The 13,587-nt window shown below is 41.7% G+C and overlaps 1 protein-coding gene across 1 annotated transcript in view; it reads left to right on the top strand.

The window, feature by feature from the left end:
- Window positions 1–13,587, top strand: part of LOC146786119 (5-hydroxytryptamine receptor 3A-like) — a 75,037-nt gene that overhangs the window by 24,055 nt on the left and 37,395 nt on the right. The window contains exons 4-6 of the mRNA XM_085633161.1: window positions 931–1,040; window positions 5,090–5,259; window positions 10,311–10,471. Of these exons, the coding sequence (XP_085489287.1) occupies window positions 931–1,040; window positions 5,090–5,259; window positions 10,311–10,471 (441 nt within the window). The remainder of the gene's footprint in view (window positions 1–930; window positions 1,041–5,089; window positions 5,260–10,310; window positions 10,472–13,587) is intronic.

Below are 13,587 nucleotides of genomic sequence, written 5' to 3'. Positions count from 1 at the left end.
TACATGAGCCGGGTCAGTACACTGTGATCTCTGCTAACACAGAGAAAAAGATCTGATCATACAAAAGATTTACTAACAACCAGGGAACGGATATTAGTACATTAGTCCTATGCCCGCTATGAGGGCACACTGGGTGCATCCCTCTGCATAACCAGGCACAGGCCTTGGTCTCTGCATACATGCTTTGATAGGTGTGATGCCAGTGACAAACAAAATGTCAGGGTACCAGTTTCACATGCAGTTGGGTACTTAGGGCAGAGGTACATGCCCGTTAACCATTCAGGATACATTTCTATCCCAATACTCCCCCCTCCTGCTTCTTTCCTCCTTTTCTTCTTTTCATCCCTCCTCTTCCACCTTCCTTAGTTGTCTTCATCCTTCATTCCTTTCCTTCCGTCCTTTTCTTCTTCCTTCCTGCCCTCCGCTCCATTACCGCAGGTTTCCGACCTTCCTGTATGCTTTTCGTCCACTCCGTACCCTGTTTATTCCGATATTTTTGCTTTTTAGTATGTTTCTTCCTTTCTTCCTCCCTAGTTTCTTTTCATCTTTCCATTTTCTTCATATTCTTCCTTATTCCTTTTCTTCCACCCCTCCCCTTTCGCCCCTCCTTTCTCTTCTTTGATTCCTCTCTTCCTTGTTTCCCCTATTCTTCCTTGTGGGCACACTCAGGGCATGCAGGCTGCTGGTCCCTACCCTTGTGTAGACTCCCACAGTGCAGCGGTGCCTTGTGACGTGTATGAAACTATTGGTGGTGTGCACACGAGTGGCCGAATGCTGGCTCAAAAGCTCCAGCCATCTCACTGGAAAGAGATCTCCCACAGTATTGGAGACTGACACTCCCTGTCTCCTCCTCCATCCCTTTTTTTCTTCTCACCTTTACCCTGCGCCACTCTCTCTTCACTCTGCATCCTTCCCCTCTCTCTCTACCAGTACTGGCATCATGAATTCCTTACCTGGGATCCCGCAGAGTGTGGAGGTGTGCAGAAGATTTCCCTGCCCGTGGAGGACCTCTGGACTCCTGATATCATTGTCTATGAGTTGTAAGTAAAATGTTTCAAGAATCCTTTCAGTGCCAATATTCATTAATTTCATGTTTATGTATCATATTTATAATAGGGGTTGCATAGCACTGACCCAGCCATGTGAGCATTGGTATGAAGTAATGTCCGTGAGGGGAACCCCTAAAATTGTACACCCCAAAATATTACCTTAACAACTCGGTTATGGATCGGTTGAATCGGAGACAGTGTTATACTTTGATTTTATGAGGCAATGTGTCCAGAGTTAAGGAACCCCCAAACATATATCATAATACACTCAATTAAGTAAGGACTAACTCACTAATTGAGATGTAGACCAGGAATAAAAATTTTAAGGATTTATTATAAAAAAGTAAAGAGTGCAGTACAGAGATCATAAATGCAAATACATGAAGTCATTGCTATGAAGGCTCTCAGTAAATAGGGCGTTACAGAATAATGTGCACAATCAGAAAAATTCTAAGTCTCAAATAAGTTTCAAAATCATTAAGACATCAGCAGGTTCCATAGTTTCTGGCTCACCCACAAACATGAGGGGTTGCATACAGTTTTCTTGCATAGGAAATCAGTTCTTCAAAATCATCCCGGTGTGAGCAAAAGAATTACATTCTTAGCAAATCAATTTTAACAAACGTCATATTGCCTTAGCATCTAAGCCCTATTCCACTACATGAATATCGATTCTGCCCACTGCATGCTAATATCATCCGGAGATGGCAAAAGAAACTAGTTACATGAACAACATCAAATTAATGGGAATGATTAAGGAACAGTGAGTTAGCGGAAGGGCCTTGGGAAATGCAATATTTCTGTGTATGTGATGGAAAGTTTTTTCAAGAACAACAAGAACAATGTCAATGAAAATAAACAATCATGACTCTTCTTGACCGTGTTCTTTAGAAATAATGAACAGTGAACTTGCAGGAGGAGACGTCCATTTTAAACAAGATGGCGTCTAGGCCTCGATTGAGGGCTAGTTAGGAAGAGCCTGGAAAATACACTTTAACGAAACATAGAAAATGTGTCCTAAATGAAATAACACCATGTCAGTGTGCACATGTAAATTTGAAAATAAATCTATGTTCTGCACGTTGCTAGTGATGCACAAAAATATGAAATGCACAAAAACTATCACAGTAACATAAAGGTGTAAAAAAAAGTCTGTGAAAAAACCTGTAAGGGAGAGGCACAAGTTAAATTGTAATAAATGAAGCTAGACAACGGAATACACTGTGCATAGGTGTTAGTCTATGAGGCAGATTGTGATGAGCTGAGATTTTAGTCTTTCCCGAAGGAAATCAGGTTAAAGTTAAATGCTTTGATACCACAATGAAAGGGAAAGCAAATTATTTCAAAAAATCAGCGACAGGGCTAAAGGAATGTATGATGTTACAACGCAAACATTTACAACGCATGACTTTGCAATTAAGTTTTTACATCGCAACATCCATTACAACGCATGATTTTACAACACATGCCATCATAATGCATTTTCAGAAACTACATTTACAACGCATGTCAATACAACGCATACCATTATAATGCATACCATTACAATGCATATTACTTTTAGGGGAACAGTAGGGTAAGTGTTGGAGAGTGTAGGGGTAAAAATTACTATTCCCATTCCAGTGAGAGCAACAGTAGAGTAAGTGTTGGATAGGGTAGGGGTAAAAATTACTATTCCCACTCCAGTGAGTGCATATTAGGGTAAGTGTTGGATAGTGTAGGGGTAAAAAATGCAATTCCCACTCCAGTGAGTGCAGCAGTAGGGTAAGTGTTGGATAGTGTAGGGTTAAAAATGGCTATACCCCATTACTTACCTTACAATGCGTTGTAATGGCATGCGTTGTAGTGACATGCGTTGTAATGACTTGCATTGTAGTGACATGCACTGTAATGGCTTCATTGTAATGGCATGCGATTTAAAGGATGTTGCGTTGTAATGACTGCGTTGTAAAGGTATTCCGTTGTAATGACTGCGTTGCAAAGGTTGTTTCCCAGGCTAAAGGAACGGATTTAAACTAGTGAATATATAGCACAACGGTTTTCCTCTTTCTGCGTCCATCACAAGGACATTTAATGAACAAGAAAAACATTCCTTTGTCACCTTCTAATTTAACATGGTTCGAGTCAGGGGGGAATATGGAAAAGGTAAACATGTAGTAATCAATCTACTCTGTTTCATGTAGAATAAAAAAACCTTGTTTTTATATATTGTCATTTACCACAGTTTTGTTGAGTTGTAACTAATAGGTATTCACAAATTCCAACTCAATGGTAATCAATTTTTCAACCATAGACAAATAAAATTTTGAGTTGTCCTGACCAGCAATCAAATTTGTGATTTGGAGACCACAATTGATGTCAACAGCGAATACTTACCTAATCCAGCATTTTACATGCTGGAGAAACCTTTGTTTAGGTGCCCAAACATGTTGGTCTATAACACCACCACATCTGGGCAACTTAATCTACATTGAAACTCCTACATTAATGAAAGTGCAAGCCCACATTAGTCTGCCCACATTCCTGCCCACCTGGACTCAGCTGCAGCCATAGTCTTGTGTACTCTCCTACCAAGAGCGTTTCAAAATAGCTAAGTCTAGAATGATAGTTTAGTTGCTATGGGAAACAGCCAAGGAATAGTATAATTTACTCTTCCAACACCTTCCCTACTGTTGCGCACACTAGAGTTGGAATAGTAAATTATACTATTCCTAAATCCAGCGTGCCTCCTACAGGAAGTCGATGTAACAACTTGCGTTGAATGTACTGCGATGTAACAACGAGGTCGTTGTAACGACTGCATTGTAATCGAATGCTTTGTAAAGACATACAATGTAAGGTGCTATATTCAGTTGCTACTGCAACAGCATCTCCAAAAATGTGTGCATAATGTATGTTCTCTCGTTTTAATCCAAACACCTCTACTCAGCCTTTCCACATTCCAAAATTTGCACCTTAAATTCAGTACAAGTAAACCCTTGATAGTAAAAATGCTTTCAGACTTTAGTATTGCATAAGCACCCACTCATTTTTGTGATGGACCCAGTACAATAAAACCAACAGATCTGTCTTTTCTGCAGTTACTCCCTATAGTTTACAGCTTCAGGCAAGCAATCGGTTAAAGATATTAGGTTGAATAAAATAATCAATGACATTAATGAGGACTGAATACTGTTCAGTTCTATTCAGGCATGAATGAACACCAGATAATCGGTAAGAGATTTGTTTCTCAAGTGTACACATTTAAAAAAAATGGATACCACCTTGTCACAACAAATTTCACCACCGTCCTCAAATGTTACGAATTTCCCAAATAGTTACAGTAACAAATGTAGAGATCTATAGAGAAAGTACACTATAGAGAAATAAAAAAGATCCATGTCTCTATCAAGAGAATTGACCCTATCTCCCTTCTCTCCCATGTCTTTCCCAGAAGTTCTTATACCACTGAGATGTTAATGCAAAGAAGAATTTATAAAAATCTACTGGTAATTTATCCGGAGCCATACCTTTCTTAATCAAAAGGGTGTCAATTTTATCTGATAGGTGCAAACGGTCTGATTATCTTCATTACTCCGAGTCCAAGTCTTCCTCTTCACAGTCCTACAATCCATCCAAAGTTTCTCTCCTGGGTTATCCTCACACCAGGCATTATTTGGCTTGGCGTTGCACTAGAAGAGGAAGGGTAATGATGCTTATTGTGGCTACGAAGGGTAAAATATTAGGAACAAAAAAGGTGTCTTGAGATTTTAAGAGAGCAGCTTCTCTTTTTTTGCCCAGCATAGAAGTTGCCTATCTATAGGGTGAGACTCGCCTTCATAGAGTAAGGACTGTGATGAGGAAGATGGACAAGGTGGTAATAGAAGAAGCCACTGAATGAATGGAAATTGGCACACAGAGACCTGGGGTTTCCACTGTCATAGGCTGGACCTCAGCCTGACTGTGTCGTCTTCTCTCCTTCCCCCATTACTTGTGATCGTTGCTATTGGTGGCCACAGGCTGGAGCGTGAGATCTGTCCTCCGCCTTTTTCTCCCCCCAGCATCGATGAGGACAAGTCCCAGCGGACGCCCTACGTTTATGTGAATCACACAGGCTCCATCCGCTATGACCGCATGCTGCGTGTGGTGAGCTCCTGCAACCTGGGCATCTTCAACTTTCCGTTTGATGTGCAGAACTGCTCTCTCACCTTTGGCTCCTACATGCACACAGGTAAGACGAATATCCCTACCTGCATGTCGTGCAAGGGGCAGAGCGTCTTAGAACATTGAACAACACTTTCTGTTAGACCACAAGCTAGCAGTGTTTTAGATTCTCACAGGTGGCCTGCTGACCTGCCAGGTTGGTAGAGGTGGAGGACCACCTACCATACATAGAGATCCCTGTCAAACTGGTGGGAGATCCAGAAAGCTTTCAGAGCAGCTGCCACGGATTTGCAGAGTGGGCGTCATGCTTGTTTAGCATGCTTACCAAAGGTTTTTGTTTTTTAATAACAATCTAACAAACAAACAATGGGCCTGACGTGTAGGGTGTTTTCTCTCTGTCTGGTGATTTATTCTCTGTGCCAAACTCTAAATGATCCCCTTAATATGTCACTGACACCCAAAAATCACAATTAGTGACTCCTAGCCACACCACTGTACAATGGCAAAATTTAAAAAGGAGCTCAAAACAGTTTGTTTCCTAAATCTCCTTCTTTTTCTATAAACGCAGGATCTGGAGCAACATCCCTCTATCTATAGGGTAACTAGCAATCCCTAGGAATGGATCACTGACAGAAACTCGGAAACACAAATATCGTGTGGACAGAATATTGTGTCAAAAGTATCAACGACCAAATATCAAGAAGGTAATTGCAAATAGGTAAGTATATATTTACTATTCTTAACTCCACATCTATGTTCCTTGAAGATATATATATCACCAAGGTATATATGGACTTATATATAGTCAAACTTTACTTACCTATAGAAACTTATTTTTGCAATATTTTTGCCCTCGATATTTGTGAGGCAATATTCCATCTACATACCTGTAGGAACACGTTGACTGTATCTTTGCCTTGGACTTAGTACAGCACTTCATTGCCTTTCGGCTGAGTTTGCACTAATCAATTACGGGCATACATACAGACATGCAAAAGACGACGTCGAGAAGCAAAACAATCCACGAATGATCAAATTAAAACTTTAGAGGACCTCTATGGATGAACTTTGACACTCAGATAAAGTGCCTTATTTCGAATTTGGGGGACGAGATGCCCCATCCACCATATTACAAGTGCTTTCTTTTTTAAGGCACTTGTAATACAGCAGAGGGGATATCCATCACTTTGTGATGGAAATTATGACTGTCAGACTCTAAAGAAGGCCCAACATTTGCAAAAGGTGTAACATTTAGGGCCTAATTACGAGTCTGGTGGTCCTCGGACCACCAAACACATAGTGGGGTGGCGGTGGCAGTCTTCCGAATGCCGCATTATTACCTTGCCGGTCGTGGCACCCAGGAACTGCTACTCCGCCAGGGAACTGCCATTGCCTGGCAGTGGTGCAGCAGTCAGGAGGCATAAATGTGCTTGGCGGGACCGCCGCAGTCCCGCAAAACATATTACGACTTTCCTCACTGCCACTGATTTCATGGAGGTCTTTCCTCCATGAAAACAGTAGCAGTGATAAAAGGAAGGGGGCCCTTGTGCCTCACTCCATGTGGATGCACACAGGGGGGCACAACATTTGCCCTCCTGTCTGCATGCACCCCTAGTTCCAGCACGGCATGGACTTTACAGTCCATGCTGTGCTGGAACTTCTTTTTGATGTACCCATTGCAGTGCCTATTTTATAGGCACCACTATGGGAATGGCAAAGAACCGCCCTCCAGTGACTTAAAAATTCATAATATGGCGGGCAGTTCTCACGTGGATTCGGCGGAGCGGCGTCGGGGCAGTCCCGCTGCCGCACCGTCAAACTTGTTATCGGGCCCTTAGAATTCACCTAATGGAAACAAAGGGTGTAAACTGACAGATATGAAATGTTCGTCAACTGTAAAAGGAAATATCATTGTGCAGTTCAGATGTGTAAAACCCCAATTGACGTACATAACTGTCTGTTCATAATCCCATTAATGTACAGCTCTGTATTGCTAGTCAGCGAGGTTCATGTTATATATAAAACAAAGCATGCATAAGTTTATACTTAGGTATAATCAGGGTCACTGACATTATGCAATTGTGCAGCTGCTGCAATGGTCGCATTAATATAGATTTGTTGCATTTGCCACATAATTCATCATCTGCTGCATAATCTGCAGATTTGAACAAAAAACGATTTTGTTTCTAGCACAAATGGTTCAAAAGTTAATAAAAATGCAGTGACACGTGCTGCTGCACAGTGGAAGGCCCTTTGCAAAGCTGAACTGATAACCTTTCTGTTACTTAAAGCTTTATTTGGATGTTAAACAATGAGGTGCAACCAATGCCCTTAAAATGTTACTAAGTTTAAAAAATGACAAAATAATTAAGTAGTATTATTACAAAACATGCCACATTATGCCACATAATTTACTCAACCCTGCTGCATAATTTGTCCCTCTCCTGATTAGTCAACCCTGCTGCATAATTTGTCCGTCTCCTGCTGCATATTTCCTGTGACCATGAGTATAATACCTTGATGTGATTATTTCAGACAGCTAGATCTAAATGGTTTATTAAGCACAGAAAAAGAGCTATAACCTGGTGACAAGACACTTCGAGCAACATACCAAAAATTCTACAAATTCCAAGATCTCCAATGCAGCCCAGGCCATGGTATCCTACCAAATAATGCAAGCTGGGAGAAATGATTAGTGCTTACAACAACAAGAAGGTGATAGAAGGAATGCTTCAATTATTCTCAGCCACTGGCAATCACTTGGGCCACATTCCAATCCATCGTTTTTCGCCCCACCATCTCACCTCGATTTGTATCCAGCCATATGCAAATCAGCCATGACCCTGCTCCAATCGGAACAGTCCAGCCTGAACTGTCAGGCCAGGCTGCCATTAGAGCAGGGTCAAGACTGACTTGCATATAGCTGAGTCCATCACTTTTTGTATACTTTAGTATGTCGCCCTAAGTGGGACGGGTATACCCAGACTTGGGTCCCGTGCATACTGTGTCACTGGAACCAAGCTATACCTGGCTGATGAGCGCATTACAAGGGCAAAACCGGTCCTGTGTTGCTTGTGTTCCCATTCAAGGAGGACATGGCTTGGCAGTTCCAGCTGGATTGCTCCTATTGGAGCAGGTTCTAGACTGATTTGCATATAGCTGTGTCCAAACTGAGGTGGTATGGTGTACAAAATAATGATGGATTTGGATGCGGCCTGAGTAATTAAAACATTCCATCCTTCACTTTTTGTATACTTTAGTATGATTAGCACTTAAACAGGTGAACGGTGAAAATGCATAATATTTCCACAAAATATTCAAAATTGTACACATACAAAGGAATCATTCAGACTAGGGTGGTACCGGAGCGTTCCTCTAAACTTGGTGCATGGCTGTCCACCCAGCTCTCAGTTCCACCAGCTTATTTAGAGGCGGGGGAAGCGTTGTGTTACTGATAGCAGAACCACAGCTGGATCTTTCATCAAAAGCTTCTCTTGCAGGACATCATCTGGCTGAGATGGTGTCTAAAGACGCATCATATTTAAGCTGGACCTTCTGACGTAATGTTAGCTACATGTTTGTCAATGCACCATATTCTAGCCCTGGGGAGAAATAAACAGTCAGGAACTGCTACGCACTAGGAAAAATTCATAGCATGTCTACCTTTAGGAGATGTAAAAACACCAGCTGGTTCCTTATGTCTACAGGGCATAACAAGCTGGTCTCTATTTTCAGTTTTTTTCCCTAAAGTACTCCCTCCAAGTCGGCAAAAGCACTTTTGGTGAATAATCCCTTTCAGTCTGACAGAGAACTCATAATATGGGTACCAACCCCGGTTGGGCCAGTGGCTAGCCTGCCAGAGGTCTTAAAGGCCTCTGACACTTGCCCATGGAGATATGCAAGATGCTACTTAGACAGAAACCCCATCCAAGCCCAAGCAGGCAAACATACTGCAGAGAGGTGTTGTGCATCTTTGCAATTTTTTGAGAGCTTCAACGTAGATGACCTGAAACAAACATGTTCAATCTAACAATTCTACTGGATGGGAATTTTTATTTCCAGAGAAAACTCCCACAAGAAGTGATAACTAAACTGAGAATTGTCTGCTTTTTATGTAAAATTACTAATTAAAATGTTAACAAATACAAAAGACAAGAAACACTATCTGACCCTGTGGCCCCTCACTTTTGTGCACTGGCTGGCAATTAACTGACCCTAACCCTAAAGACATTACACCGAGAGCTCCCACCATTGCTTCTTGCATGTGGTACCTATACTAAATAAATACAGCAAACAGACTGTATATTTGTCCCAGGGCAAATGATGCAACACTCTTCCTGCACCTCTAGCAAGCTAACAAATGGGAGGTACTTTTAATCCTCCATCAGCTACCTCTATACCTCAAAGCCAGACTCAGATTGGTGTGTGAACTAAACTACTTCTGGGTGAAGTTCTTAGTAGTCAATGCTACTACTCCTGGCCAGTCAAAAGACATGTCTCCTGAGCAAAGCCTGGCTGCTCATTTGGGCAGGGGGCGGCTCCTCCGCTAAGGCTCTCAGAGCAGGAAAAAATAAAAATAAAATGAAAATAACCTCGTTATTATTAATTTATTTAGCTTCGCTAAGGGACCGATTTAGGGCGGAGCGGGCTGGTGTCGGAGCCTGGGAGCAGTGGTGGGCACACTCTAAGTGCACATGACTGCTTGGCAGGCTGTCTTGGCCCAGCCAAACAGTCATGCGCACTTTGCATGTTCCCCATGAGGCTGTAATGCACAGCCTGGTGGGGAACATGTACAGGCCGCGTTGTGTTTGGCTTCGGGCAGCCTGTGTGCTTCGGGGACTCGTCAGCAACAATGGAGGAGAGACAGAGGCGGCTGCGAAGAGGATATTTATTAATTTTTTTAAGGTTTTGTTCCCACACCCCGACACGCCACCCCGTTCCTTGCCAGCCGCCATTGCATTTGGGAAATATGCTACATTTATAGCGTGAAAAAGACAATAAACAAATTAAAAAGAGATTACTTGTACTTTTGAGAGTGCACTTATACTTCTGGCCAGGTACTAAAGTTTAACTCCTTATATAAAACACATTTACTCACACTCTTGTGGTTACTTACAGTGAGGGATGTCCGACTGGGACTGGCTTTGACCATAGAACAGATCTCGGAAAACTCAAAGCAATTCCTGGAGACCAGTGGAGAGTGGGAACTTGTGAGAATTGAAGGGTACCCCGACATCCTGAAGTTTGGCATTGATGAATGGGACATTGTCACCTTTTGGGTAAGTAAACCTTGAAGTCAATCTCAAATTTGCCAAAAAAGAACCTTACCAGATTTGAAGGTGCTTGTATGTGATGAGTGTGCAACTGTTTGATAGAGACATGTGAAGGGAAATGTATCTAAAGGCCATTTGATAATATGTATATCTGCTTCAGATTAAATCTTGATTTATTTGCCATGGTCAGAAAGGATCTCAGAACACTTAACTATTTCTTTGTTTTGAAGTATGTTTTTTAATTCTTAAATTGGAGGCCCCCGGACTGTACTAGGGCCCTGCAACTCCAAGCAAAGGACAGAATCCTTGTGAGTGACATGACCATCCCAGTAGTTTAATTCTATCGGGAAAATCCAGTTTACTTATTTACAATACACAAGACACTAATTATGTAAATAAGTGTGTGAAAGCTCCTAAGATGGCATTATACAGTTTTTGAATTGACAATGTTCAGCTTTGTTAAAAGATGGTTGTGTAAGTATTCTGTTCTGTGAGGTCAGAAATAGAGCATGATGGGGAGAAAGTTATAGTTAATTAACTAAACTATAACAGACGTATTTCAGTGTTTTTTATGCTTTTACCGTAAGTTCTTATATCATTTCAACACCTAACTATAACATCACTTTGACCTTTGTTTATATATATATTCACTGAAAAAACCATAGGTTTCAGACATGTTATAGTTAGCGGAAATTTTACTGATAAAAAACCAATGAAATTCCCCCGTTATAGTTAGTGCAGGCAACTATAACTCACGCGACCGCAATCCTCTGCTGATGCTAATACTGTATTTAGACACTTATTTGCCCATGTCTTCTTCCATAAATTTTTAGCTATACATATATTACAAATATTTTTTTTTCATAAAGACACATGTCATCAGCAGAAGATTGCGGTCGCGTGAGTTATAGTTGCCTGCACTAACTATAACGGGGGAATTTCATTGGTTTTTTATCAGTAAAATTTCCGCTAACTATAACATGTCTGAAACCTATGGTTTTTTCAGTGAATTTGCAAGGTTTTTTAAATGCTAATTCCTAACTATAACGTGTGTGAAACCTATGGTTTTTTCAGTGAATTTGTACGGTTTTTTAAATGCTAAGTTACTTTACGCCATTCGTGGCGTGCACGCCCACTTAACGCAGTTCGTTCCGTGCGCGCGCGGTGCGCTTCGCGCACCGCGCGCCCACTTTACGCAGTTAGTGCCGTACACGCAAGGTGGGCACGCAGTGCGCTACGCGCACCGCGTGCCCACGTTACGCACCGTGCGCACATGGAGGACATATTATGCGCTTCCTTGTGATAGGTAATCTGTTAAATTTAATTTGTAAGTGATGACAATAATATGCCATGCACAGAGAGTGTTTTTTTTTTTTTATTAAAATTTTTAGCGTAAGCGCACCGTACGCGTACGGTAAGCGTAATCGGCGAAATTTTCAAAAAATACAAATTTACCGTTTTTGGCCTTGGGGATCTTTGAGGACTCAACTAACATGGCTATGTGCATGGGCGCTGTCTAAACAGCCCCTTTATATGTTTTTTGCCTTTGTTTACAGCCCCCCCCTCAGAGTGCGAGAGACAAAATGGCGGCCGCCGCTTCCTGGTTTCGACCGATTCGAATGTTTACTTAGATGTAACAGCCAATCAGAATCGCGCTCGCGCACGCCACCGTACGCGTACGGTAAGCTTACGGTAAGCGTACCGTAAGCTGGCTCAGATATATATATTGATTTAAAGGCTATTTTCTCAGAATCTACTGAACAGATTTACACCAAACCTACAAAAGGCACTTCCTTGACCTGAGGACTACCTCTCTGCCAAATTTCTAGTAATTCTGTTCAGCCGTTCGGGCTGTAGCCCTGTCTAAAGGTCCTATGGAAAAATGCATGGGAAAAACGCGTTTTGGGACCCCCCTTTTATCTCAGCCCCCGCTTGACGAATCCCCCCGAGACTTTCAGGGTAGGAGCGGAGCGTAGCGCCCCACCTATTTTGAGAAATTCGCGAGGATTCGTCGACCGGCGCCAAAGTTATTCAAAATAGAATGTTGCGGATTTCCTATGGAAATAGGGTCCTAACTATAACTACCTACTGGCGACCGCCAGTAGGTAATATATATATATATATATATATTCACTGAAAAAACCATAGGTTTCACACACGTTATAGTTAGGAATTATCATTTACAAAACCTTGCAAATTCACTTAAAAAACCATAGGTTTCACACATGTTATAGTTAGCTGTACATTTCACTCGTAAAAAACCAACGAAATTCCACGTTATAGTTAGATCAGGTAACTATAACTTGCGCGCCCACAATAAACTGCTGATGACGTCACATAGTACATCACTCATGACATGGTCAGTGACATCACTCATGACATCAATGATGACATCTGAAATTACACATTGTGGATTGCGGTCGCGCAAGTTATAGTTACCTGATCTAACTATAACGTGGAATTTCATTGGTTTTTTACGAGTGAAATGTACAGCTTACTATAACATGTGTGAAACCTATGGTTTTTTAAGTGAATTTGCAAGGTTTTGTAAATGATAATTCCTAACTATAACGTGTGTGAAACCTATGGTTTTTTCAGTGAATTTGTACGTTTTTTTAAATGCTAATTTATGTATTTATTTTTTATTTTTTTTTCTGGTTTTTCACTATGCTCAAACCCTGCGCGCACGGTGCGCTTCGCGCACAGTGCGCGCGCTGTGGGCGCTCGGTCCGCTTCGCGCAGCGAGCGCCCACGTTGCGCAGTACATGCCGTGCGCGCCTCGCCTTTTTTTACGCAGTAACATTTGTTTTTTTCTCCCTTATGGGTCCTTTAATTTATTTAATAAATGTGATTGTTACTTCTTTATTTTTTTTTTTTATTTTTTTTTTGCCGTGCGCGTACGGTAAGCTTACCGTACGCGTACCCCGCGATTTTTTTTTAAAATTATTAAATTTATTTTTTGTACTTTTGGGTCCTTCTTGGACCCCCTGACAAACACTAGGGGGTCTGCAACTCTCTTCGTTGCCCCCGTTTCACGTTCCCCACCTTTGTTTCTCAGTGCGAGAGACAGAAAATGGCGGCCGACACTTCCTGATTTCGACCGATTCGAATGTTTACAGTCA

Source organism: Triturus cristatus, chromosome 11, assembly GCF_964204655.1.
Source record: "Triturus cristatus chromosome 11, aTriCri1.1, whole genome shotgun sequence".
NCBI lineage: Eukaryota > Metazoa > Chordata > Amphibia > Caudata > Salamandridae > Triturus > Triturus cristatus.
Note: the sequence above shows the minus strand (reverse complement) of the source record. Positions and strands in the feature narration are given on the sequence as shown.